The 23,783-nt window shown below is 42.1% G+C and overlaps 2 protein-coding genes and 5 long non-coding RNA genes across 8 annotated transcripts; 1 reads left to right on the forward strand and 6 right to left on the reverse strand.

Annotated features, from left to right (window-relative positions):
* Nucleotides 1-504: 504 nt before the first annotated feature.
* msrb1b (methionine sulfoxide reductase B1b) lies at nucleotides 505-2,216 on the reverse strand. Its single transcript, XM_046377901.1, has 4 exons — nucleotides 1,931-2,216; nucleotides 1,597-1,739; nucleotides 1,369-1,486; nucleotides 505-886 (listed from the first exon to the last, which is right to left on the reverse strand). The coding sequence occupies exons 1-4, from the start codon at nucleotides 1,983-1,985 to the stop codon at nucleotides 870-872; spliced, it is 333 nt and encodes a 110-aa protein (XP_046233857.1). The 5' UTR covers nucleotides 1,986-2,216; the 3' UTR covers nucleotides 505-869.
* On the reverse strand, nucleotides 1,607-4,845 carry LOC124053001 (neuralized-like protein 2). 2 transcript variants are annotated; one of them, XM_046377899.1, is made up of 3 exons: nucleotides 3,504-4,845; nucleotides 2,842-2,947; nucleotides 1,607-1,739 (listed from the first exon to the last, which is right to left on the reverse strand). In XM_046377899.1, exons 1-3 carry the CDS (start codon nucleotides 4,282-4,284, stop codon nucleotides 1,715-1,717), a joined length of 912 nt encoding a protein of 303 aa, XP_046233855.1. In that variant the 5' UTR covers nucleotides 4,285-4,845; the 3' UTR covers nucleotides 1,607-1,714. The 2 variants fall into 2 exon arrangements, with proteins under 2 accessions (XP_046233855.1, XP_046233856.1); XM_046377900.1 differs by lacking the exon at nucleotides 1,607-1,739 and having other exon boundaries at nucleotides 2,687-2,947.
* A 4,435-nt stretch (nucleotides 4,846-9,280) lies between these two features.
* On the reverse strand, nucleotides 9,281-9,611 carry LOC124053175. The gene is made up of 2 exons (XR_006842113.1): nucleotides 9,552-9,611; nucleotides 9,281-9,454 (listed from the first exon to the last, which is right to left on the reverse strand). It is a non-coding gene; the product is annotated as an uncharacterized LOC124053175 (long non-coding RNA).
* A 5,082-nt stretch (nucleotides 9,612-14,693) lies between these two features.
* Nucleotides 14,694-15,023, reverse strand: LOC124053241. Its single transcript, XR_006842117.1, has 2 exons — nucleotides 14,964-15,023; nucleotides 14,694-14,867 (listed from the first exon to the last, which is right to left on the reverse strand). It is a non-coding gene; the product is annotated as an uncharacterized LOC124053241 (long non-coding RNA).
* Nucleotides 15,024-17,507: 2,484 nt separating this feature from the next.
* On the reverse strand, nucleotides 17,508-17,840 carry LOC124053070. Its single transcript, XR_006842101.1, has 2 exons — nucleotides 17,781-17,840; nucleotides 17,508-17,681 (listed from the first exon to the last, which is right to left on the reverse strand). It is a non-coding gene; the product is annotated as an uncharacterized LOC124053070 (long non-coding RNA).
* Nucleotides 17,676-22,468, forward strand: LOC124053072. Its single transcript, XR_006842103.1, has 2 exons — nucleotides 17,676-19,030; nucleotides 20,986-22,468. It is a non-coding gene; the product is annotated as an uncharacterized LOC124053072 (long non-coding RNA).
* On the reverse strand, nucleotides 20,420-20,750 carry LOC124053071. Its single transcript, XR_006842102.1, has 2 exons — nucleotides 20,691-20,750; nucleotides 20,420-20,593 (listed from the first exon to the last, which is right to left on the reverse strand). It is a non-coding gene; the product is annotated as an uncharacterized LOC124053071 (long non-coding RNA).
* Nucleotides 22,469-23,783: the final 1,315 nt, after the last annotated feature.

A 23,783-nucleotide genomic window follows, 5' to 3' on the forward strand; every position in this document is an offset into this window, starting at 1 on the left:
ATGGCGGTGTGTTGTTTGGCACACATGTTTTTCTGGGATTTTGTGTGCGAGTATGTGTGTGTGTGTGTGTGTGTGTGTGTGATACTTCCTTTGTAATGATAGCTCTCAGTTTCTCGCCAGGCGGCCAGGCTACTCCTCTAAACCTCAGGGCGTTTGCCAACCCCCAGAGCCCATAGAATATGACCTACAGCTGCGCCACAGAGAGAGTCTGAGCTCCTGTTAGCTACTGAAACAACTAACATTCTTAATTAATGTAAGACAACAAACAAATACAGTGCATGTTCATATGAAGTAGGACTCTGCACGTGCAGCAGTGAAAACAGGCAGGCAGGGCGGACTGAGCACTTAAATTGCTTAACTGTGGAGCTCAGACTTCTGTAGAGGAACAGATGTGATCTGGAGGGATGAGACCGCCATCTAGAGGTCAAACTAAGGAGCATCAACTACTCTAAGGAAACTTCATCACTGTCATGACCAATGGTGGAAAACGAAGTTAGGTCCTCATACTAGTCAAAATAACTTTATCACACTGTACAAACACTTGGTTAACAGTTTCTTGCTATCACATTATTGTGACTTCAGTGCACAGAACATACGGCTACATGTACCTTCTGGAATATTATGTATTAAGAATTACATTGATATGTATGTTGAATAAGGTATTCTAGGACTGTAATATTTTCGTAAAGGAGTATTTGCAGAGGTGTGGTAATGTCACTGTGTCACAGGCAGGTCAAAGATTCTTCAGTGAACAGGGCGTCCCTCTCAGGCTTTTTTCCTGTCCACGTCACCCACTGAGCCGACCTGTTCACGGGTCCCGGGCTGAGCCGCAGATACAGCAGCAGGACTGAGGAGTCATATCTCACTCATTACTGTTTGTCCTTCCCTACAACAGAAAGAAAAAACAAACAAACTTAAAGTCACCCTGCAAGGATGTCAAGTCAGAACTAGAAATACTGCCTTAAGGTTGTAAACCTCCGCCAACCTCAAGTTGCAGTTTACATCCATGTCTGCTGTCTGTCTTCAAATTAGTCACACTTATGTACTTCAAATCCTGAATCATGAATGCTTCACATACATCTTTACATACTTCTGGATCAAAATACACTATATCGTCAAAAATATTGGGACATGCTTCTTTATTACTGAATTCAAGTGTATTATGCACAAATGTCCAAAATCTTGTGGAAAGCCTTCCCAGACTTCCCAGAAGAGTGGAAACTGTTATAGCTGCAAAGCTGTCTATGTATTTATAATGTTATTAAAGTCCCTGTTGGTGTCTCAGTACTCCATATAGCATACTGCCCAATCAAAACTGTCCTCAGTAATCACCTCCCCATGCTTCACTCACATCTGTGGTAATCTTACCTTTAGCGGGGACAAACTTAAGTGAGTGGCTGAAAATTCAAAACCGTGAGACTCCTTCTTCTGGGCCGTCGTTTACAAACTCATGGCCCAACCCATTGCCACACTTGCCACAAAGAACCTGTACACATGAGACACAATCACATCAGCTTCCTGTGTCACATCCTGAGAGGACAGATGTTTGAACTGTGCGAAAGATGCAGCAGCAGTAAAACAAATGAGGCTCTGGACCTTGTAGGCAGTGAGAGTCTCCATCATCTTGGTGACACTGTCTTCTCTGATGGTGTCAGTGAAAGCAGGCCAAGGGGATGAGTTGGGGAACTTGGACCGACTGGAGAAGAGTGGATGGTTACACTGGGAGCACACATAAATACCTGCAGGGGGACAGCTACTTTTAAAAATATTGCTTTACTTTGTACCTAGGCTAGCACAAGCATTTTTCAATATGAAACAAAACTGTTATTATCAGTGGCAGGCCAAAAATAAAAAAATAAAATGGTCACTTTAATCCAGGCTAAAAGGAGGTTACATCACATCCTGCCTTACAGAACAACCGCCTGCTCACCTGGTTTAAAATGATCCTTGTAGATCTCACCGCCAGAAAACCGACAGAAAGACATGCTGTGGCGGGTGCACAGATCAGAGGAAGGCAAAACAGATCTTAATCTGGCTCAGTCTTTCGTCAATCGGCGTTGACAGATAAACCGACTCTCTCTCGTTTTCCTGCTCCCGTGTGAAGTGATCCTGGAGGTTTAAGCAGGAGCTCCGCCCACTGCTGTTATCGGTCTCAACACTAGATGTCAGTGTTTGCCAACAGGACAACTTATATTGGACCAAAGTTCAGGCAAATATTCAGCGGAAAACTGACCCTAAAACAGATTTATATTGTGTTATGCCTAGGATTTTGGATTTTAAAATTAATATATACTGTTTGGGACATAACTTCATTCACGTTAATTTCACAAAAACCCAAAGCGAGATGAGAGTTGATGTGAAAATTCAAATATCTCTAAAAAACTCTAAAAAAGTACCTGTGTGACCCCAACAGATCCTGGACTGCTGCATGCAAACACCTAAAACCACAGAGATGCTGTAGTCTGATGTGATGCCAGCTTGTATCTAGTGATACAATCTGATTTACTTGTTACGTGATACAGAAGACATACAATAGACACGGTTCACTGCAGCTCATAAAAATGAAACAGTAGTGTTTGATTTTAGTCTCAACTTCAAAGGTTGCTGAAAGAGAGGAAGTAATGATGAATCACATAAGTCATTCCCAACACAAATATTATGAGGGTGAAGCAGAATCACAAGGAAAGACACCTCACCAGTACTTTATTCTGATTCAGTTGTTATCTCAGAAAAATTATGTGCCTGAAAGACAGAGTTCCATCAAGAAAATAAATATCCTTGCAGAAACTGGGCTCGTGAATGCATTTCTGTCCGTTGCAGCTCTGCATCCTTCATTCATACTTGCAGTAGTGCTTAAGTGCCTCTGGTAGCTCCAGCCAGTCAATGGCCATCCTGTGGACGATGTGCTTTTGGATGGCCCTCCTACACAACGTCTGCAAGGATGAGACTGGAGCAACACAAAAAGAGGACAAAAAAGACAGATTTTGGATTAGTAAAAGTAAAACAAAAGTTGTGATGATAAATCATTAATAAATAATTGAGAAATATGGATGAATTGGTGAATAGGTCCCTGGGGCAGAGTCTATGTATGTAGAGGTGGTTAATATTACTTCTTGGAAACTCAACCAAATGACCACACAGACAAAAAGGAGATTCAAGATAATCACAAAGAGATACAAAATGACCACAAAAATACTACAAAAAGGACACAAAACAACCACAAAAAGACATAAAACAACCTTAAAGAGACAAAGAGCAACTACAAAAAAGATAAAATGACCACAACATAAACGAAAAAAGATAATCTCCTCCAAAAGAGAACGAAGAAGACACTAAACAACTACAAACAACAATCTGAGTCAATTTTATGTCCTTGAAAGTGTGAGAGTTCTGGTTCACCTGCAGAATGTTGAAAGAGAGTCTCTTTCAATCACATGCCTGTGCCCAAAGGCCCATTGTTTTCATAATCAGTCTGTAAATAAAATGATCAATGTGACACTCACATCCATACTCCACCTGAACAATTCGGACACACTTTGTGGCAGCAAAGACGTCCACTACAGCATAGAGAGGTTGGGTGGCAGGGATCCCCTTTGCAGACGCTCCCATGTCCTCACCATTGATAATAATGTGCATATCAGCCAGGTCTCGCCCTTTAGGCACGTAGAGTACACCTATCCGGCTGCGTCTGGCTGTGGGAGGAAGGGCATTGGTCTTATACAAGTCATCTAAAATGTGGCTGTAACGTCCAGGCCTGCTCCTACCGACCAGCTTGTCTCTGGGGATTCGAACATTCTCAATGTACAAGTGAGAATCAGTGAAGAAAGTCTTTGGCCTGTTGTGGTTGCCTCTTCCTTCATCTCTGTCTCCAGCTCCATCTTCATTCTCTCCTCGCCCAAGCATCTGGCCCCGAGCAAGTCCACCATCACCAACCACTTGACCCTCTGCTTCAGCATCCTCTATGATCTTGTTGTGGTTCCGAGTGATGGCAAATACCCAACTGTCTCCTAACTCTGTCAGGTCCGGGATGGAGTATTCAGGTACCACCTCTAAGCCCCTGGGGTCCCTGGCAGTCAGGCCGACCCGGAGGTGGCCACACCAGCCCAGCTCCTTATCCTCAATCTCTATGAGAAATATCTCACCGGGCTTCAGAGGTTGTTTGCTGAAACACACTCCATTTGCAAAGCTCTCCACTCTGGTGGCCTGCGTTCCAGAGTGGTCCAGTCTGACGTTGGTACCATGGATGGGATGGAATTCCATGAACTGGTCAGGAAAGGGTTCCATTTTCACTTCTGTTTGCACAAACTCAAGCTTTCACTTCTGGCTCAGGGAACAGAAATTACCAGCAAAAAGAAATTCCCTGCTGCCAAAATCACAACGAACAGATATAAATTTTGTAATCCTTTTCAGGCAAACAGTCTTGGGTGACATGTGGTCATAGCAGAAACACAACAACTTGTGCAGACAAGATCTCTGCTCTGCCTATCTGTGGGCCACTCAGGGAAGCTTCTGGTAGAGGGCTATTTTTGAACAGCTGCATATGTCAACAGATGGCAAGGTATGTGTGTGCGTGTGTGTGTGTGTAGTGTGTGTGCACGCGTGTGTGCGTGGAGGGGGGTGGCCAACATGCACATGCCTATAGTCACTCACATGCTCCAGACATACATATATATGTATGTATATATATGTAGTGTATAATAGCTGCGTAATTATCATAATACCATATCTCAGTGAGATATGTTAAACAGCAGGCATTTCATAGCTGCATTCTAAATATAGCAGTGCCATGCAAATACAGTCTGGATTTCATTCTTATGTAAAACATCAATTAAAGTAATATATGAGATAAGAAGAAAGTCTGTGAAGATTATAATGTGATAATAGAATTATAAAAGAAGAATATGAAGGGGAATTATATTTAAAGCTCTTAGCAGTTACTATTTATAATCATCATATATTAGAATAAAGGCTCTTGCGCCATCATTTCTGTCCAAAGGTATCAGGTATTTTCATCAGATCATGTTAATATACAGTAAAGTATAGGAGCTCATTCACATTAGTAACATAAGTGTCACTGCCTCACTTGGTCTGATGTGACCAATAAATCTTTCGATGGCTAATGCGAGATAACATAAGTCACATGCTAGTATACTTTTATTACACTTTTTCTACTGGTCTTTGTGTTTCAGTATTGACCATCAAACAGTATATATGCATATATAGTATGCATAAAAACATCAAAAAGTCTCTTTTTATCAAGATATAAGGTACACCTGTCAATAAGCAGCTGCAGCTCTAGTGGTCATTGGGCTAATTGAGTAGTGTTAAAACTTCATTTAACACAATCTGCATAGTCTGAAATTTCTGCATATTTCGGCCCGAAATTCTGTAAACCTGTAAAACTCTGACCGTTTGTCTTGTGAAGGAAAAGCCTGGAAAGAAGGAAGATGGAAATAAATAAAGGCGAGGTTGTTACATTCCATCACTGACTAATTACTGGAATTTTACAGTCTATGTAAATGTAGTCATTGTTAAGTTGTGGTTGTACTTCAGATAAGAGCTGACACGAGTTCTTTCAAAGTTTCCACTACTGATAGTTCAGTTCTGTCATAAACTCACCGCAGACACATCTCACCTCACGCTTCCTCCCTGCTGAGATTTAAGCAGCAGCTGAAGGTGTTTTACTCTCATATCCACAGCAGTTATAATGACGACTGAAGCTGCTTCTGTTCCTCTGCTAACGTACTGCCAAGCTACGCACAAGCGTCAGTAGTACTTTCATCATGGAGTGACAAGAATATAAACTTATGCTAACTATGACCTAATCGCGGGCGGCACGGTGGTGCAGTGGTTAGCACTGGCGCCTCATAGCGACAGGGTTCCAGGATCGAACCCCGAGCCTTCTATGTGCAGTTTACATGTTCTCTCCGTGCCAGGACGGGGTTTCTCCCACAGGCCCAAAAACATGTACATTAGGTCATGTACAAACGTGTACATGAGCGGATTGCGTTACAAAAAAATCTCTTTTTATCAAGATATAAGGTACACCTGTATAAATACCTGGGGCAATAAGCAGCTGCAGCTCTAGTGGTTATTGGGCTAATTGAGTAGTGTTAAAACTTCATTTAACACAATCTGCATAGTCTGAAATTTCTGCATATTTCGGCCCGTCTTAATTAACACTGTATAATTACTATGTGAGGCTTTCTCAGTGAGGATTTAGAACACTATTGTATATAACATTAACAACACATAAAATGTCAAAATTGCAGATCCGTATACTGTGCAGACATACAAACATATCCCCAACAGGTAATCATCCAAGAGCAACAGATTATAAAATGAGTAAACTGTACACACACTGGACATTAATAATAAGGCCTATCTGTTCATTCAGGCAGTGATGGATGGGAGTTATTATCTCTCACCCCAAATGAAGCCTGCACACAACTCTTCCCCGTTCTTCATAATGTCAGTTCTAGGGCTTCGAGTGTGTTTTATGTCAGTGCGCGTGCGTCGATACGTGTGCAGCCTGTTACAGACGCTCCCGATCTTTCTCACTGTTTTCTACTATTTTATTATTATTTCGCGACTCCTTTTACTTTCTTTTTACTCTGGACTACATTGTTTTCTACCTACCACACACCAGGAAAGTTGTGGCGATGCAACTCCTCGCTGCCCGCATTGTTTACACTCGGGATCAGCTGATGGACCTGAAGCCGGCCACCTCTCCAGGGAAAACACCGAGAGTAATCCCTGCGGAATGCTGGATTAAAACTCACAGCGGATACAGGGGAAATAAAAAGTTACGGAGAAAGAGGGAAGCTTTGAAACAGCGGAGGCTTATGACTAGGAAGTTTAAGCCGTGTCTCCCCTCTATCGTCGTGGGAAATGTGAGGTCACTCGGGAATGGACGAACTGACGGCATTGTCGCAGAGTCAGAGGGAATACCGGGAGTGCAGTTTGATGTGCTTTACGGAGACATGGCTGCACCAGGACATACCTGATGACAATGTGACAGTAACGGGCTTCCATACGGTCCGTGCGGACAGAGACTGCGCTACCAGCGGTAAGCACAAAGGGGGGGGGGGGCTCGTTAACAACCGGTGGTGTAATCCAGCTCACATCACGGTGAAGGAGCGCATCTGCAGCCCGGATGTGGAACTGTGTGCCGTTGGACTACGTCCATATTACCTGCCCAGGGAGTTTTCACATGTTGTCATGGTGACTGTTTATGTCCCCCCTCTGCAAACCCCAGCAGGACACGTGACACTATTCACTCTGCAATAGCCCGGATACAGACTCAGCACCCGAGTGCATTCATTGCAATCTCGGGTGTGTGTGTGTGAATGTTTTGTGTGAGAGAGAGGGAGAGAGATACGACGCTGAGACTCCGCGGTCCTTGCGCTCACCAGTGGAGAGGTAACTGCTGTGTGTATTTCTGTTTTATAATATGACCTTATTGTGTTGGGCTTGGGCTACATATTTTGTAGTCGTTTAATTGTGACGGCAGAAATTTGTTATTATATTTAAAAGGGAAGCTCTTAGCAGTTACTATTTATAATCATCATATATGAGGATAAAGGCTCCTGCACGCTGTGATTTACAGTAGCGCCATCATTTCTGTCCAAAGGTATCAGGTATTTTCATCAGATCATATTAATATACAGTAAAGTATAGGAGCTCATTCACATTAGTAACATAAGTGTCACTGCCTCACTTGGTCTGGTGTGACCAATAAATCTTTCGATGGCTAATGCGAGATAACATAAGTCACATGCTAGTATACTTTTATTACACTTTTTCTACTGGTCTTTGTGTTTCAGTATTGACCATCAAACAGTATATATGCATATATAGTATGCATAAAAACATAAAGAAGTAGGTGAAGGTGTTTTACTCTCATATCCACAGCAGTTATAATGACGACTGAAGCTGCGTCTGTTCCTCTGCTAACGTACTGCCAAACTACGCACAAACGTCAGTAGTACTTTCATCATGGAGTGACATGATTATAAGATTATGCTAAGTATGAGCTCGTCACGGTCGGCACGGTGGTGCAGTGGTTAGCGCTGTCGCCTCATAGCAACAGGGTTGCGCGTTCGAATCTGGACTTTAGCTTTTTCACTGTGAAGACTGTACTGGAATAAGAAATGCCTGCAGACTGCATACTCAGTACTTTAAAATAGGGCTGAACAAGGGACTGAATTATTTTACAGCCCACATGCCAAGTGATTACTGTGAGAAATCAAAATCTGCTCTCAAACTCAAGCATCTAAATTTGTGTCCTCGCTTATTTATTCGGATTTTAAAGGGACACTTAAGGACTGTGACGTTACTAATAACTACAATCAACACTAGGTCACGGAGATGAGCTAGCTTGGAAACACACCCCACCAAATGTTACTTTAGCCCATGATCCAGCTGTGTGATTTGTCAGATTTCACAGTAAAACCCTGCATTAATGTTAATCTGAGATTGTTACTGTCCGTGAATGATCAGAGGGTGGCACACAAACACACACACACCCCTACACACACAGTCAGAGTCACAGACATGCTGTCAGGCTTATCTGTCAGATTGATCGACACATTGCAGTGCACACACAGCAGATGTGTGCTGTGTTTCGTGCTACAGCTGTCACATGATCACTCTGTATGTCACACACAACCTTATGGAACAGTTAACAACTCCTTACATTTCTTTTATAGGAGTTTATCACTTAGCATCACTCTTGTTAGGGACCTCAAATGTATGGCTGGCCCCATTACAACAAGCAAATACAGATTAAAAAATATTTATATGTAGCATATTAACAGGATTATTCTCCTTGGTTTTCTTCAGCCGTTCATGTTTGTTCAGCTTTGTGTGATCTCTGGGGTTGTCACCCCTAAGTTCTTCCAGCACCACAGCTAAACCAAAACCCAAAGGGTGGTGTTTGGGAGAGTGAACAGAGATCACACAAACACTTTGCCATAATCTGTGGATTTTTGGAGGCGATATCTTTAATATGATATTTCTCTTAAGAAAACACTTTTTAAAAAGGACTATTAATTTCTTCATACCAGCACAGACCTGATATATGACTACTTTATCTCATATCATATTTTTAACATTGCTAGCAATGTGGCTCATAACAATATTGCTCTGTTGATCACTTTCCATGAAATTTGCCATACTCATTCATGAATTAACATTATGTTTTAGAAATTTGCTGATTAACATATAGGGAACCCAAAGTGCTGCAGAACCTGAGCACAATCTCACAGAGATGCAAGTATCACCATAGAGTCTTAGTTTTATTTGATTATGTGTAGCCAGACCAGCATAATTTCATTTTAATTCCTCTTCACAATTTTTCTCCCAAGGTCAACAGATGAACCTTGACTTGTTGATTTGATCCCATCACTTTCAAAACACGCTGCGCTGATTTGAGTTTCAACACTGGTCTGTCCTGTTAATAGAGTGAAAAAAAAAAAAAAAACATTGTAAGCTTAACGGTAGTTTAGTCTGCCTAATATGAGTGTATATGTGTGTGTGTTTTCTGGCACCATGCAGGTTCTGGTCCCTCATTCACACCCTCTGCTTCAGCATCCTCTATGATCTTGTTGTGTGTGCTATTTGGACATTAATGAAGACAGTGTGAAAGTGCCAAGTGCCAAAGACCAATTAGTAACAAGTCTATGTAAATGTAGTCATTGTTAAGTTGTGGTTGTACTTCAGATAAGAGCTGACACGAGTTCTTTCAAAGTTTCCACTACTGATAGTTCAGTTCTGTCATAAACTCACCGCAGACACATCTCACCTCACGCTTCCTCCCTGCTGAGATTTAAGCAGCAGCTGAAGGTGTTTTACTCTCATATCCACAGCAGTTATAATGACGACTGAAGCTGCTTCTGTTCCTCTGCTAACGTACTGCCAAGCTACGCACAAGCGTCAGTAGTACTTTCATCATGGAGTGACATGAATATAAGACTATGCTAAGTATGAGCTCGTCACGGTGGGCACGGCGCAGTGGTTAGCACTGTCGCCTCATAGCAACAGGATTCCGCGTTCGAATCCCCGGCAGGTTTGCTATGTTGGGTTTGGGGTTTGCATTGTTCTCCCCAGTGCCTGAGTGGGTTTCCTCCGGATAATCCGGGGCTTTCTCCCACAATACCGATAACATGCACAGAAGATGGAAAACATGAAAAAAGTAGTAGAGTGTTGTCTGTCGTGTGTGTGTGTGTGTGTGTGTGGGGGGGTGTGTGTGTGTGTGTGAATGTTTTGTGTGAGAGAGAGGGAGAGAGATACGACGCTGAGACTCCGCGGTCCTTGCGCTCACCAGTGGAGAGGTAACTACTGTGTGTATTTCTGTTTTATAATATGACCTTATTGTGTTGGGCTTGGGCTACATATTTTGTAGTCATTTAGTTGTGACGGCAGAAATTTGTTATTATATTTAAAAGGGAAGCTCTTAGCAGTTACTATTTATAATCATCATATATGAGGATAAAGGCTCCTGCACGCTGTGATTTACAGTAGCGCCATCATTTCTGTCCAAAGGTATCAGATATTTTCATCAGATCATATTAATATACAGTAAAGTATAGGAGCTCATTCACATTAGTAACATAAGTGTCACTGCCTCACTTGGTCTGGTGTGACCAATAAATCTTTCGATGGCTAATGCGAGATAACATAAGTCACATGCTAGTATACTTTTATTACACTTTTTCTACTGGTCTTTGTGTTTCAGTATTGACCATCAAACAGTATATATGCATATATAGTATGCAGTCAAAGGAAATTCTGTAAACCTGTAAAACTCTGACCGTTTGTCTTGTGAAGGAAAAGCCTGGAAAGAAGGAAGATGGAAATAAATAAAGGCGAGGTTGTTACATTCCATCACTGACTAATTACTGGAATTTTACAGTCTATGTAAATGTAGTCATTGTTAAGTTGTGGTTGTACTTCAGATAAGAGCTGACACGAGTTCTTTCAAAGTTTCCACTACTGATAGTTCAGTTCTGTCATAAACTCACCGCAGACACATCTCACCTCACGCTTCCTCCCTGCTGAGATTTAAGCAGCAGCTGAAGGTGTTTTACTCTCATATCCACAGCAGTTATAATGACGACTGAAGCTGCTTCTGTTCCTCTGCTAACGTACTGCCAAGCTACGCACAAGCGTCAGTAGTACTTTCATCATGGAGTGACAAGAATATAAACTTATGCTAACTATGACCTAATCGCGGGCGGCACGGTGGTGCAGTGGTTAGCACTGGCGCCTCATAGCGACAGGGTTCCAGGATCGAACCCCGAGCCTTCTATGTGCAGTTTACATGTTCTCTCCGTGCCAGGACGGGGTTTCTCCCACAGGCCCAAAAACATGTACATTAGGTCATGTACAAACGTGTACATGAGCGGGTTGCGTTACAAAAAAATCTCTTTTTATCAAGATATAAGGTACACCTGTATAAATACCTGGGGCAATAAGCAGCTGCAGCTCTAGTGGTTATTGGGCTAATTGAGTAGTGTTAAAACTTCATTTAACACAATCTGCATAGTCTGAAATTTCTGCATATTTCGGCCCGTCTTAATTAACACTGTATAATTACTATGTGAGGCTTTCCCAGTGAGGATTTAGAACACTATTGTATATAACATTAACAACACATAAAATGTCAAAATTGCAGATCCGTATACTGTGCAGACATACAAACATATCCCCAACAGGTAATCATCCAAGAGCAACAGATTATAAAATGAGTAAACTGTACACACACTGGACATTAATAATAAGGCCTATCTGTTCATTCAGGCAGTGATGGATGGGAGTTATTATCTCTCACCCCAAATGAAGCCTGCACACAACTCTTCCCCGTTCTTCATAATGTCAGTTCTAGGGCTTCGAGTGTGTTTTATGTCAGTGCGCGTGCGTCGATACGTGTGCAGCCTGTTACAGACGCTCCCGATCTTTCTCACTGTTTTCTACTATTTTATTATTATTTCGCGACTCCTTTTACTTTCTTTTTACTCTGGACTACATTGTTTTCTACCTACCACACACCAGGAAAGTTGTGGCGATGCAACTCCTCGCTGCCCGCATTGTTTACACTCGGGATCAGCTGATGGACCTGAAGCCGGCCACCTCTCCAGGGAAAACACCGAGAGTAATCCCTGCGGAATGCTGGATTAAAACTCACAGCGGATACAGGGGAAATAAAAAGTTACGGAGAAAGAGGGAAGCTTTGAAACAGCGGAGGCTTATGACTAGGAAGTTTAAGCCGTGTCTCCCCTCTATCGTCGTGGGAAATGTGAGGTCACTCGGGAATGGACGAACTGACGGCATTGTCGCAGAGTCAGAGGGAATACCGGGAGTGCAGTTTGATGTGCTTTACGGAGACATGGCTGCACCAGGACATACCTGATGACAATGTGACAGTAACGGGCTTCCATACGGTCCGTGCGGACAGAGACTGCGCTACCAGCGGTAAGCACAAAGGGGGGGGGGGGGGGGGGGGCTCGTTAACAACCGGTGGTGTAATCCAGCTCACATCACGGTGAAGGAGCGCATCTGCAGCCCGGATGTGGAACTGTGTGCCGTTGGACTACGTCCATATTACCTGCCCAGGGAGTTTTCACATGTTGTCATGGTGACTGTTTATGTCCCCCCTCTGCAAACCCCAGCAGGACACGTGACACTATTCACTCTGCAATAGCCCGGATACAGACTCAGCACCCGAGTGCATTCATTGCAATCTCGGGTGTGTGTGTGTGAATGTTTTGTGTGAGAGAGAGGGAGAGAGATACGACGCTGAGACTCCGCGGTCCTTGCGCTCACCAGTGGAGAGGTAACTGCTGTGTGTATTTCTGTTTTATAATATGACCTTATTGTGTTGGGCTTGGGCTACATATTTTGTAGTCGTTTAATTGTGACGGCAGAAATTTGTTATTATATTTAAAAGGGAAGCTCTTAGCAGTTACTATTTATAATCATCATATATGAGGATAAAGGCTCCTGCACGCTGTGATTTACAGTAGCGCCATCATTTCTGTCCAAAGGTATCAGATATTTTCATCAGATCATATTAATATACAGTAAAGTATAGGAGCTCATTCACATTAGTAACATAAGTGTCACTGCCTCACTTGGTCTGGTGTGACCAATAAATCTTTCGATGGCTAATGCGAGATAACATAAGTCACATGCTAGTATACTTTTATTACACTTTTTCTACTGGTCTTTGTGTTTCAGTATTGACCATCAAACAGTATATATGCATATATAGTATGCATAAAAACATAAAAAAGTAGGTGAAGGTGTTTTACTCTCATATCCACAGCAGTTATAATGACGACTGAAGCTGCGTCTGTTCCTCTGCTAACGTACTGCCAAACTACGCACAAACGTCAGTAGTACTTTCATCATGGAGTGACATGATTATAAGATTATGCTAAGTATGAGCTCGTCACGGTCGGCACGGTGGTGCAGTGGTTAGCGCTGTCGCCTCATAGCAACAGGGTTGCACGTTCGAATCTGGACTTTAGCTTTTTCACTGTGAAGACTGTACTGGAATAAGAAATGCCTGCAGACTGCATACTCAGTACTTTAAAATAGGGCTGAACAAGGGACTGAATTATTTTACAGCCCACATGCCAAGTGATTACTGTGAGAAATCAAAATCTGCTCTCAAACTCAAGCATCTAAATTTGTGTCCTCGCTTATTTATTCGGATTTTAAAGGGACACTTAAGGACTGTGACGTTACTAATAACTACAATCAACACTAGGTCACGGAGATGAGCTAGCTTGGAAACACACCCCACCAAATGTTACTTTAGCCCATGATCCAGCTGTGTGATTTGTCAGATTTCACAGTAAAACCCTGCATTAATGTTAATCTGAGATTGTTACTGTCCGTGAATGATCAGAGGGTGGCACACAAACACACACACACCCCTACACACACAGTCAGAGTCACAGACATGCTGTCAGGCTTATCTGTCAGATTGATCGACACATTGCAGTGCACACACAGCAGATGTGTGCTGTGTTTCGTGCTACAGCTGTCACATGATCACTCTGTATGTCACACACAACCTTATGGAACAGTTAACAACTCCTTACATTTCTTTTATAGGAGTTTATCACTTAGCATCACTCTTGTTAGGGACCTCAAATGTATGGCTGGCCCCATTACAACAAGCAAATACAGATTAAAAAATATTTATATGTAGCATATTAACAGGATTATTCTCCTTGGTTTTCTTCAGCCGTTCATGTTTGTTCAGCTTTGTGTGATCTCTGGGGTTGTCACCCCTAAGTTCTTCCAGCACCACAGCTAAACCAAAACCCAAAGGGTGATGTTTGGGAGAGTGAACAGAGATCACACAAACACTTTGCCATAATCTGTGGATTTTTGGAGGCGATATCTTTAATATGATATTTCTCTTAAGAAAACACTTTTTAAAAAGGACTATTAATTTCTTCATACCAGCACAGACCTGATATATGACTACTTTATCTCATATCATATTTTTAACATTGCTAGCAATGTGGCTCATAACAATATTGCTCTGTTGATCACTTTCCATGAAATTTGCCATACTCATTCATGAATTAACATTATGTTTTAGAAATTTGCTGATTAACATATAGGGAACCCAAAGTGCTGCAGAACCTGAGCACAATCTCACAGAGATGCAAGTATCACCATAGAGTCTTAGTTTTATTTGATTATGTGTAGCCAGACCAGCATAATTTCATTTTAATTCCTCTTCACAATTTTTCTCCCAAGGTCAACAGATGAACCTTGACTTGTTGATTTGATCCCATCACTTTCAAAACACGCTGCGCTGATTTGAGTTTCAACACTGGTCTGTCCTGTTAATAGAGTGAAAAAAAAAAAAAAACATTGTAAGCTTAACGGTAGTTTAGTCTGCCTAATATGAGTGTATATGTGTGTGTGTTTTCTGGCACCATGCAGGTTCTGGTCCCTCATTCACACCCTCTGCTTCAGCATCCTCTATGATCTTGTTGTGTGTGCTATTTGGACATTAATGAAGACAGTGTGAAAGTGCCAAGTGCCAAAGACCAATTAGTAACAAGTCTATGTAAATGTAGTCATTGTTAAGTTGTGGTTGTACTTCAGATAAGAGCTGACACGAGTTCTTTCAAAGTTTCCACTACTGATAGTTCAGTTCTGTCATAAACTCACCGCAGACACATCTCACCTCACGCTTCCTCCCTGCTGAGATTTAAGCAGCAGCTGAAGGTGTTTTACTCTCATATCCACAGCAGTTATAATGACGACTGAAGCTGCTTCTGTTCCTCTGCTAACGTACTGCCAAGCTACGCACAAGCGTCAGTAGTACTTTCATCATGGAGTGACATGAATATAAGACTATGCTAAGTATGAGCTCGTCACGGTGGGCACGGCGCAGTGGTTAGCACTGTCGCCTCATAGCAACAGGATTCCGCGTTCGAATCCCCGGCAGGTTTGCTATGTTGGGTTTGGGGTTTGCATTGTTCTCCCCAGTGCCTGAGTGGGTTTCCTCCGGATAATCCGGGGCTTTCTCCCACAATACCGATAACATGCACAGAAGATGGAAAACATGAAAAAAGTAGTAGAGTGTTGTCTGTCGTGTGTGTGTGTGTGTGTGTGGGGGGGGGGGTGTGTGTGTGTGAATGTTTTGTGTGAGAGAGAGGGAGAGAGATACGACGCTGAGACTCCGCGGTCCTTGCGCTCACCAGTGGAGAGGTAACTACTGTGTGTATTTCTGTTTTATAATATGACCTTATTGTGTTGGGCTTGGGCTACATATTTTGTAGTCATTTAGTTGTGACGGCAGAAATTTGTTATTATATTTAAAAGGGAAGCTCTTAGCAGTTACTATTTATAATCATCATATATGAGGATAAAGGCTCCTGCACGCTGTGATTTACAGTAGCGCCATCATTTCTGTCCAAAGGTATCAGATATTTTCATCAGATCATATTAATATACAGTAAAGTATAGGAGCTCATTCACATTAGTAACATAAGTGTCACTGCCTCACTTGGTCTGGTGTGACCAATAAATCTTTCGATGGCTAATGCGAGATAACATAAGTCACATGCTAGTATACTTTTATTACACTTTTTCTACTGGTCTTTGTGTTTCAGTATTGACCATCAAACAGTATATATGCATATATAGTATGCATAAAAACATAAAGAAGTAGGTGAAGGTGTTTTACTCTCATATCCACAGCAGTTATAATGACGACTGAAGCTGCGTCTGTTCCTCTGCTAACGTACTGCCAAACTACGCACAAACGTCAGTAGTACTTTCATCATGGAGTGACATGATTATAAGATTATGCTAAGTATGAGCTCGTCACGGTCGGCACGGTGGTGCAGTGGTTAGCGCTGTCGCCTCATAGCAACAGGGTTGCGCGTTCGAATCTGGACTTTAGCTTTTTCACTGTGAAGACTGTACTGGAATAAGAAATGCCTGCAGACTGCATACTCAGTACTTTAAAATAGGGCTGAACAAGGGACTGAATTATTTTACAGGGACACTTAAGGACTGTGACGTTACTAATAACTACAATCAACACTAGGTCACGGAGATGAGCTAGCTTGGAAACACACCCCACCAAATGTTACTTTAGCCCATGATCCAGCTGTGTGATTTGTCAGATTTCACAGTAAAACCCTGCATTAATGTTAATCTGAGATTGTTACTGTCCGTGAATGATCAGAGGGTGGCACACAAACACACACACACCCCTACACACACAGTCAGAGTCACAGACATGCTGTCAGGCTTATCTGTCAGATTGATCGACACATTGCAGTGCACACACAGCAGATGTGTGCTGTGTTTCGTGCTACAGCTGTCACATGATCACTCTGTATGTCACACACAACCTTATGGAACAGTTAACAACTCCTTACATTTCTTTTATAGGAGTTTATCACTTAGCATCACTCTTGTTAGGGACCTCAAATGTATGGCTGGCCCCATTACAACAAGCAAATACAGATTAAAAAATATTTATATGTAGCATATTAACAGGATTATTCTCCTTGGTTTTCTTCAGCCGTTCATGTTTGTTCAGCTTTGTGTGATCTCTGGGGTTGTCACCCCTAAGTTCTTCCAGCACCACAGCTAAACCAAAACCCAAAGGGTGATGTTTGGGAGAGTGAACAGAGATCACACAAACACTTTGCCATAATCTGTGGATTTTTGGAGGCGATATCTTTAATATGATATTTCTCTTAAGAAAACACTTTTTAAAAAGGACTATTAATTTCTTCATACCAGCACAGACCTGATATATGACTACTTTATCTCATATCATATTTTTAACATTGCTAGCAATGTGGCTCATAACAATATTGCTCTGTTGATCACTTTCCATGAAATTTGCCATACTCATTCATGAATTAACATTATGTTTTAGAAATTTGCTGATTAACATATAGGGAACCCAAAGTGCTGCAGAACCTGAGCACAATCTCACAGAGATGCAAGTATCACCATAGAGTCTTAGTTTTATTTGATTATGTGTAGCCAGACCAGCATAATTTCATTTTAATTCCTCTTCACAATTTTTCTCCCAAGGTCAACAGATGAACCTTGACTTGTTGATTTGATCCCATCACTTTCAAAACACGCTGCGCTGATTTGAGTTTCAACACTGGTCTGTCCTGTTAATAGAGTGAAAAAAAAAAAAAAAAAACATTGTTAGCTTAACGGTAGTTTAGTCTGCCTAATATGAGTGTATATGTGTGTGTGTTTTCTGGCACCATGCAGGTTCTGGTCCCTCATTCACACCCTCTGCTTCAGCATCCTCTATGATCTTGTTGTGTGTGCTATTTGGACATTAATGAAGACAGTGTGAAAGTGCCAAGTGCCAAAGACCAATTAGTAACAAGTCTATGTAAATGTAGTCATTGTTAAGTTGTGGTTGTACTTCAGATAAGAGCTGACACGAGTTCTTTCAAAGTTTCCACTACTGATAGTTCAGTTCTGTCATAAACTCACCGCAGACACATCTCACCTCACGCTTCCTCCCTGCTGAGATTTAAGCAGCAGCTGAAGGTGTTTTACTCTCATATCCACAGCAGTTATAATGACGACTGAAGCTGCTTCTGTTCCTCTGCTAACGTACTGCCAAGCTACGCACAAGCGTCAGTAGTACTTTCATCATGGAGTGACATGAATATAAGACTATGCTAAGTATGAGCTCGTCACGGTGGGCACGGCGCAGTGGTTAGCACTGTCGCCTCATAGCAACAGGATTCCGCGTTCGAATCCCCGGCAGGTTTGCTATGTTGGGTTTGGGGTTTGCATTGTTCTCCCCAGTGCCTGAGTGGGTTTCCTCCGGATAATCCGGGGCTTTCTCCCACAATACCGATAACATGCACAGAAGATGGAAAACATGAAAAAAGTAGTAGAGTGTTGTCTGTCGTGTGTGTGTGTGTGTGTGTGTGGGGGGGTGTGTGTGTGTGTGAATGTTTTGTGTGAGAGAGAGGGAGAGAGATACGACGCTGAGACTCCGCGGTCCTTGCGCTCACCAGTGGAGAGGTAACTACTGTGTGTATTTCTGTTTTATAATATGACCTTATTGTGTTGGGCTTGGGCTACATATTTTGTAGTCATTTAGTTGTGACGGCAGAAATTTGTTATTATATTTAAAAGGGAAGCTCTTAGCAGTTACTATTTATAATCATCATATATGAGGATAAAGGCTCCTGCACGCTGTGATTTACAGTAGCGCCATCATTTCTGTCCAAAGGTATCAGGTATTTTCATCAGATCATATTAATATACAGTAAAGTATAGGAGCTCATTCACATTAGTAACATAAGTGTCACTGCCTCACTTGGTCTGGTGTGACCAATAAATCTTTCGATGGCTAATGCGAGATAACATAAGTCACATGCTAGTATACTTTTATTACACTTTTTCTACTGGTCTTTGTGTTTCAGTATTGACCATCAAACAGTATATATGCATATATAGTATGCATAAAAACATAAAAAAGTAGGTGAAGGTGTTTTACTCTCATATCCACAGCAGTTATAATGACGACTGAAGCTGCGTCTGTTCCTCTGCTAACGTACTGCCAAACTACGCACAAACGTCAGTAGTACTTTCATCATGGAGTGACATGATTATAAGATTATGCTAAGTATGAGCTCGTCACGGTCGGCACGGTGGTGCAGTGGTTAGCGCTGTCGCCTCATAGCAACAGGGTTGCACGTTCGAATCTGGACTTTAGCTTTTTCACTGTGAAGACTGTACTGGAATAAGAAATGCCTGCAGACTGCATACTCAGTACTTTAAAATAGGGCTGAACAAGGGACTGAATTATTTTACAGCCCACATGCCAAGTGATTACTGTGAGAAATCAAAATCTGCTCTCAAACTCAAGCATCTAAATTTGTGTCCTCGCTTATTTATTCGGATTTTAAAGGGACACTTAAGGACTGTGACGTTACTAATAACTACAATCAACACTAGGTCACGGAGATGAGCTAGCTTGGAAACACACCCCACCAAATGTTACTTTAGCCCATGATCCAGCTGTGTGATTTGTCAGATTTCACAGTAAAACCCTGCATTAATGTTAATCTGAGATTGTTACTGTCCGTGAATGATCAGAGGGTGGCACACAAACACACACACACCCCTACACACACAGTCAGAGTCACAGACATGCTGTCAGGCTTATCTGTCAGATTGATCGACACATTGCAGTGCACACACAGCAGATGTGTGCTGTGTTTCGTGCTACAGCTGTCACATGATCACTCTGTATGTCACACACAACCTTATGGAACAGTTAACAACTCCTTACATTTCTTTTATAGGAGTTTATCACTTAGCATCACTCTTGTTAGGGACCTCAAATGTATGGCTGGCCCCATTACAACAAGCAAATACAGATTAAAAAATATTTATATGTAGCATATTAACAGGATTATTCTCCTTGGTTTTCTTCAGCCGTTCATGTTTGTTCAGCTTTGTGTGATCTCTGGGGTTGTCACCCCTAAGTTCTTCCAGCACCACAGCTAAACCAAAACCCAAAGGGTGATGTTTGGGAGAGTGAACAGAGATCACACAAACACTTTGCCATAATCTGTGGATTTTTGGAGGCGATATCTTTAATATGATATTTCTCTTAAGAAAACACTTTTTAAAAAGGACTATTAATTTCTTCATACCAGCACAGACCTGATATATGACTACTTTATCTCATATCATATTTTTAACATTGCTAGCAATGTGGCTCATAACAATATTGCTCTGTTGATCACTTTCCATGAAATTTGCCATACTCATTCATGAATTAACATTATGTTTTAGAAATTTGCTGATTAACATATAGGGAACCCAAAGTGCTGCAGAACCTGAGCACAATCTCACAGAGATGCAAGTATCACCATAGAGTCTTAGTTTTATTTGATTATGTGTAGCCAGACCAGCATAATTTCATTTTAATTCCTCTTCACAATTTTTCTCCCAAGGTCAACAGATGAACCTTGACTTGTTGATTTGATCCCATCACTTTCAAAACACGCTGCGCTGATTTGAGTTTCAACACTGGTCTGTCCTGTTAATAGAGTGAAAAAAAAAAAAAAAACATTGTTAGCTTAACGGTAGTTTAGTCTGCCTAATATGAGTGTATATGTGTGTGTGTTTTCTGGCACCATGCAGGTTCTGGTCCCTCATTCACACCCTCTGCTTCAGCATCCTCTATGATCTTGTTGTGTGTGCTATTTGGACATTAATGAAGACAGTGTGAAAGTGCCAAGTGCCAAAGACCAATTAGTAACAAGTCTATGTAAATGTAGTCATTGTTAAGTTGTGGTTGTACTTCAGATAAGAGCTGACACGAGTTCTTTCAAAGTTTCCACTACTGATAGTTCAGTTCTGTCATAAACTCACCGCAGACACATCTCACCTCACGCTTCCTCCCTGCTGAGATTTAAGCAGCAGCTGAAGGTGTTTTACTCTCATATCCACAGCAGTTATAATGACGACTGAAGCTGCTTCTGTTCCTCTGCTAACGTACTGCCAAGCTACGCACAAGCGTCAGTAGTACTTTCATCATGGAGTGACATGAATATAAGACTATGCTAAGTATGAGCTCGTCACGGTGGGCACGGCGCAGTGGTTAGCACTGTCGCCTCATAGCAACAGGATTCCGCGTTCGAATCCCCGGCAGGTTTGCTATGTTGGGTTTGGGGTTTGCATTGTTCTCCCCAGTGCCTGAGTGGGTTTCCTCCGGATAATCCGGGGCTTTCTCCCACAATACCGATAACATGCACAGAAGATGGAAAACATGAAAAAAGTAGTAGAGTGTTGTCTGTCGTGTGTGTGTGTGTGTGTGTGTGTGGGGGGGGTGTGTGTGTGTGTGAATGTTTTGTGTGAGAGAGAGGGAGAGAGATACGACGCTGAGACTCCGCGGTCCTTGCGCTCACCAGTGGAGAGGTTTCTGTTTTATAATATGACCTTATTGTGTTGGGCTTGGGCTACATATTTTGTAGTCATTTAGTTGTGACGGCAGAAATTTGTTATTATATTTAAAAGGGAAGCTCTTAGCAGTTACTATTTATAATCATCATATATGAGGATAAAGGCTCCTGCACGCTGTGATTTACAGTAGCGCCATCATTTCTGTCCAAAGGTATCAGGTATTTTCATCAGATCATATTAATATACAGTAAAGTATAGGAGCTCATTCACATTAGTAACATAAGTGTCACTGCCTCACTTGGTCTGGTGTGACCAATAAATCTTTCGATGGCTAATGCGAGATAACATAAGTCACATGCTAGTATACTTTTATTACACTTTTTCTACTGGTCTTTGTGTTTCAGTATTGACCATCAAACAGTATATATGCATATATAGTATGCAGTCAAAGGAAATTCTGTAAACCTGTAAAACTCTGACCGTTTGTCTTGTGAAGGAAAAGCCTGGAAAGAAGGAAGATGGAAATAAATAAAGGCGAGGTTGTTACATTCCATCACTGACTAATTACTGGAATTTTACAGTCTATGTAAATGTAGTCATTGTTAAGTTGTGGTTGTACTTCAGATAAGAGCTGACACGAGTTCTTTCAAAGTTTCCACTACTGATAGTTCAGTTCTGTCATAAACTCACCGCAGACACATCTCACCTCACGCTTCCTCCCTGCTGAGATTTAAGCAGCAGCTGAAGGTGTTTTACTCTCATATCCACAGCAGTTATAATGACGACTGAAGCTGCTTCTGTTCCTCTGCTAACGTACTGCCAAGCTACGCACAAGCGTCAGTAGTACTTTCATCATGGAGTGACAAGAATATAAACTTATGCTAACTATGACCTAATCGCGGGCGGCACGGTGGTGCAGTGGTTAGCACTGGCGCCTCATAGCGACAGGGTTCCAGGATCGAACCCCGAGCCTTCTATGTGCAGTTTACATGTTCTCTCCGTGCCAGGACGGGGTTTCTCCCACAGGCCCAAAAACATGTACATTAGGTCATGTACAAACGTGTACATGAGCGGATTGCGTTACAAAAAAATCTCTTTTTATCAAGATATAAGGTACACCTGTATAAATACCTGGGGCAATAAGCAGCTGCAGCTCTAGTGGTTATTGGGCTAATTGAGTAGTGTTAAAACTTCATTTAACACAATCTGCATAGTCTGAAATTTCTGCATATTTCGGCCCGTCTTAATTAACACTGTATAATTACTATGTGAGGCTTTCCCAGTGAGGATTTAGAACACTATTGTATATAACATTAACAACACATAAAATGTCAAAATTGCAGATCCGTATACTGTGCAGACATACAAACATATCCCCAACAGGTAATCATCCAAGAGCAACAGATTATAAAATGAGTAAACTGTACACACACTGGACATTAATAATAAGGCCTATCTGTTCATTCAGGCAGTGATGGATGGGAGTTATTATCTCTCACCCCAAATGAAGCCTGCACACAACTCTTCCCCGTTCTTCATAATGTCAGTTCTAGGGCTTCGAGTGTGTTTTATGTCAGTGCGCGTGCGTCGATACGTGTGCAGCCTGTTACAGACGCTCCCGATCTTTCTCACTGTTTTCTACTATTTTATTATTATTTCGCGACTCCTTTTACTTTCTTTTTACTCTGGACTACATTGTTTTCTACCTACCACACACCAGGAAAGTTGTGGCGATGCAACTCCTCGCTGCCCGCATTGTTTACACTCGGGATCAGCTGATGGACCTGAAGCCGGCCACCTCTCCAGGGAAAACACCGAGAGTAATCCCTGTGGAATGCTGGATTAAAACTCACAGCGGATACAGGGGAAATAAAAAGTTACGGAGAAAGAGGGAAGCTTTGAAACAGCGGAGGCTTATGACTAGGAAGTTTAAGCCGTGTCTCCCCTCTATCGTCGTGGGAAATGTGAGGTCACTCGGGAATGGACGAACTGACGGCATTGTCGCAGAGTCAGAGGGAATACCGGGAGTGCAGTTTGATGTGCTTTACGGAGACATGGCTGCACCAGGACATACCTGATGACAATGTGACAGTAACGGGCTTCCATACGGTCCGTGCGGACAGAGACTGCGCTACCAGCGGTAAGCACAAAGGGGGGGGGGGGGGGGGCTCGTTAACAACCGGTGTGTAATCCAGCTCACATCACGGTGAAGGAGCGCATCTGCAGCCCGGATGTGGAACTGTGTGCCGTTGGACTACGTCCATATTACCTGCCCAGGGAGTTTTCACATGTTGTCATGGTGACTGTTTATGTCCCCCCTCTGC

Source organism: Scatophagus argus, chromosome 21 (genome assembly GCF_020382885.2).
Source record: "Scatophagus argus isolate fScaArg1 chromosome 21, fScaArg1.pri, whole genome shotgun sequence".
NCBI classification, from domain to species: Eukaryota; Metazoa; Chordata; class Actinopteri; family Scatophagidae; genus Scatophagus; species Scatophagus argus.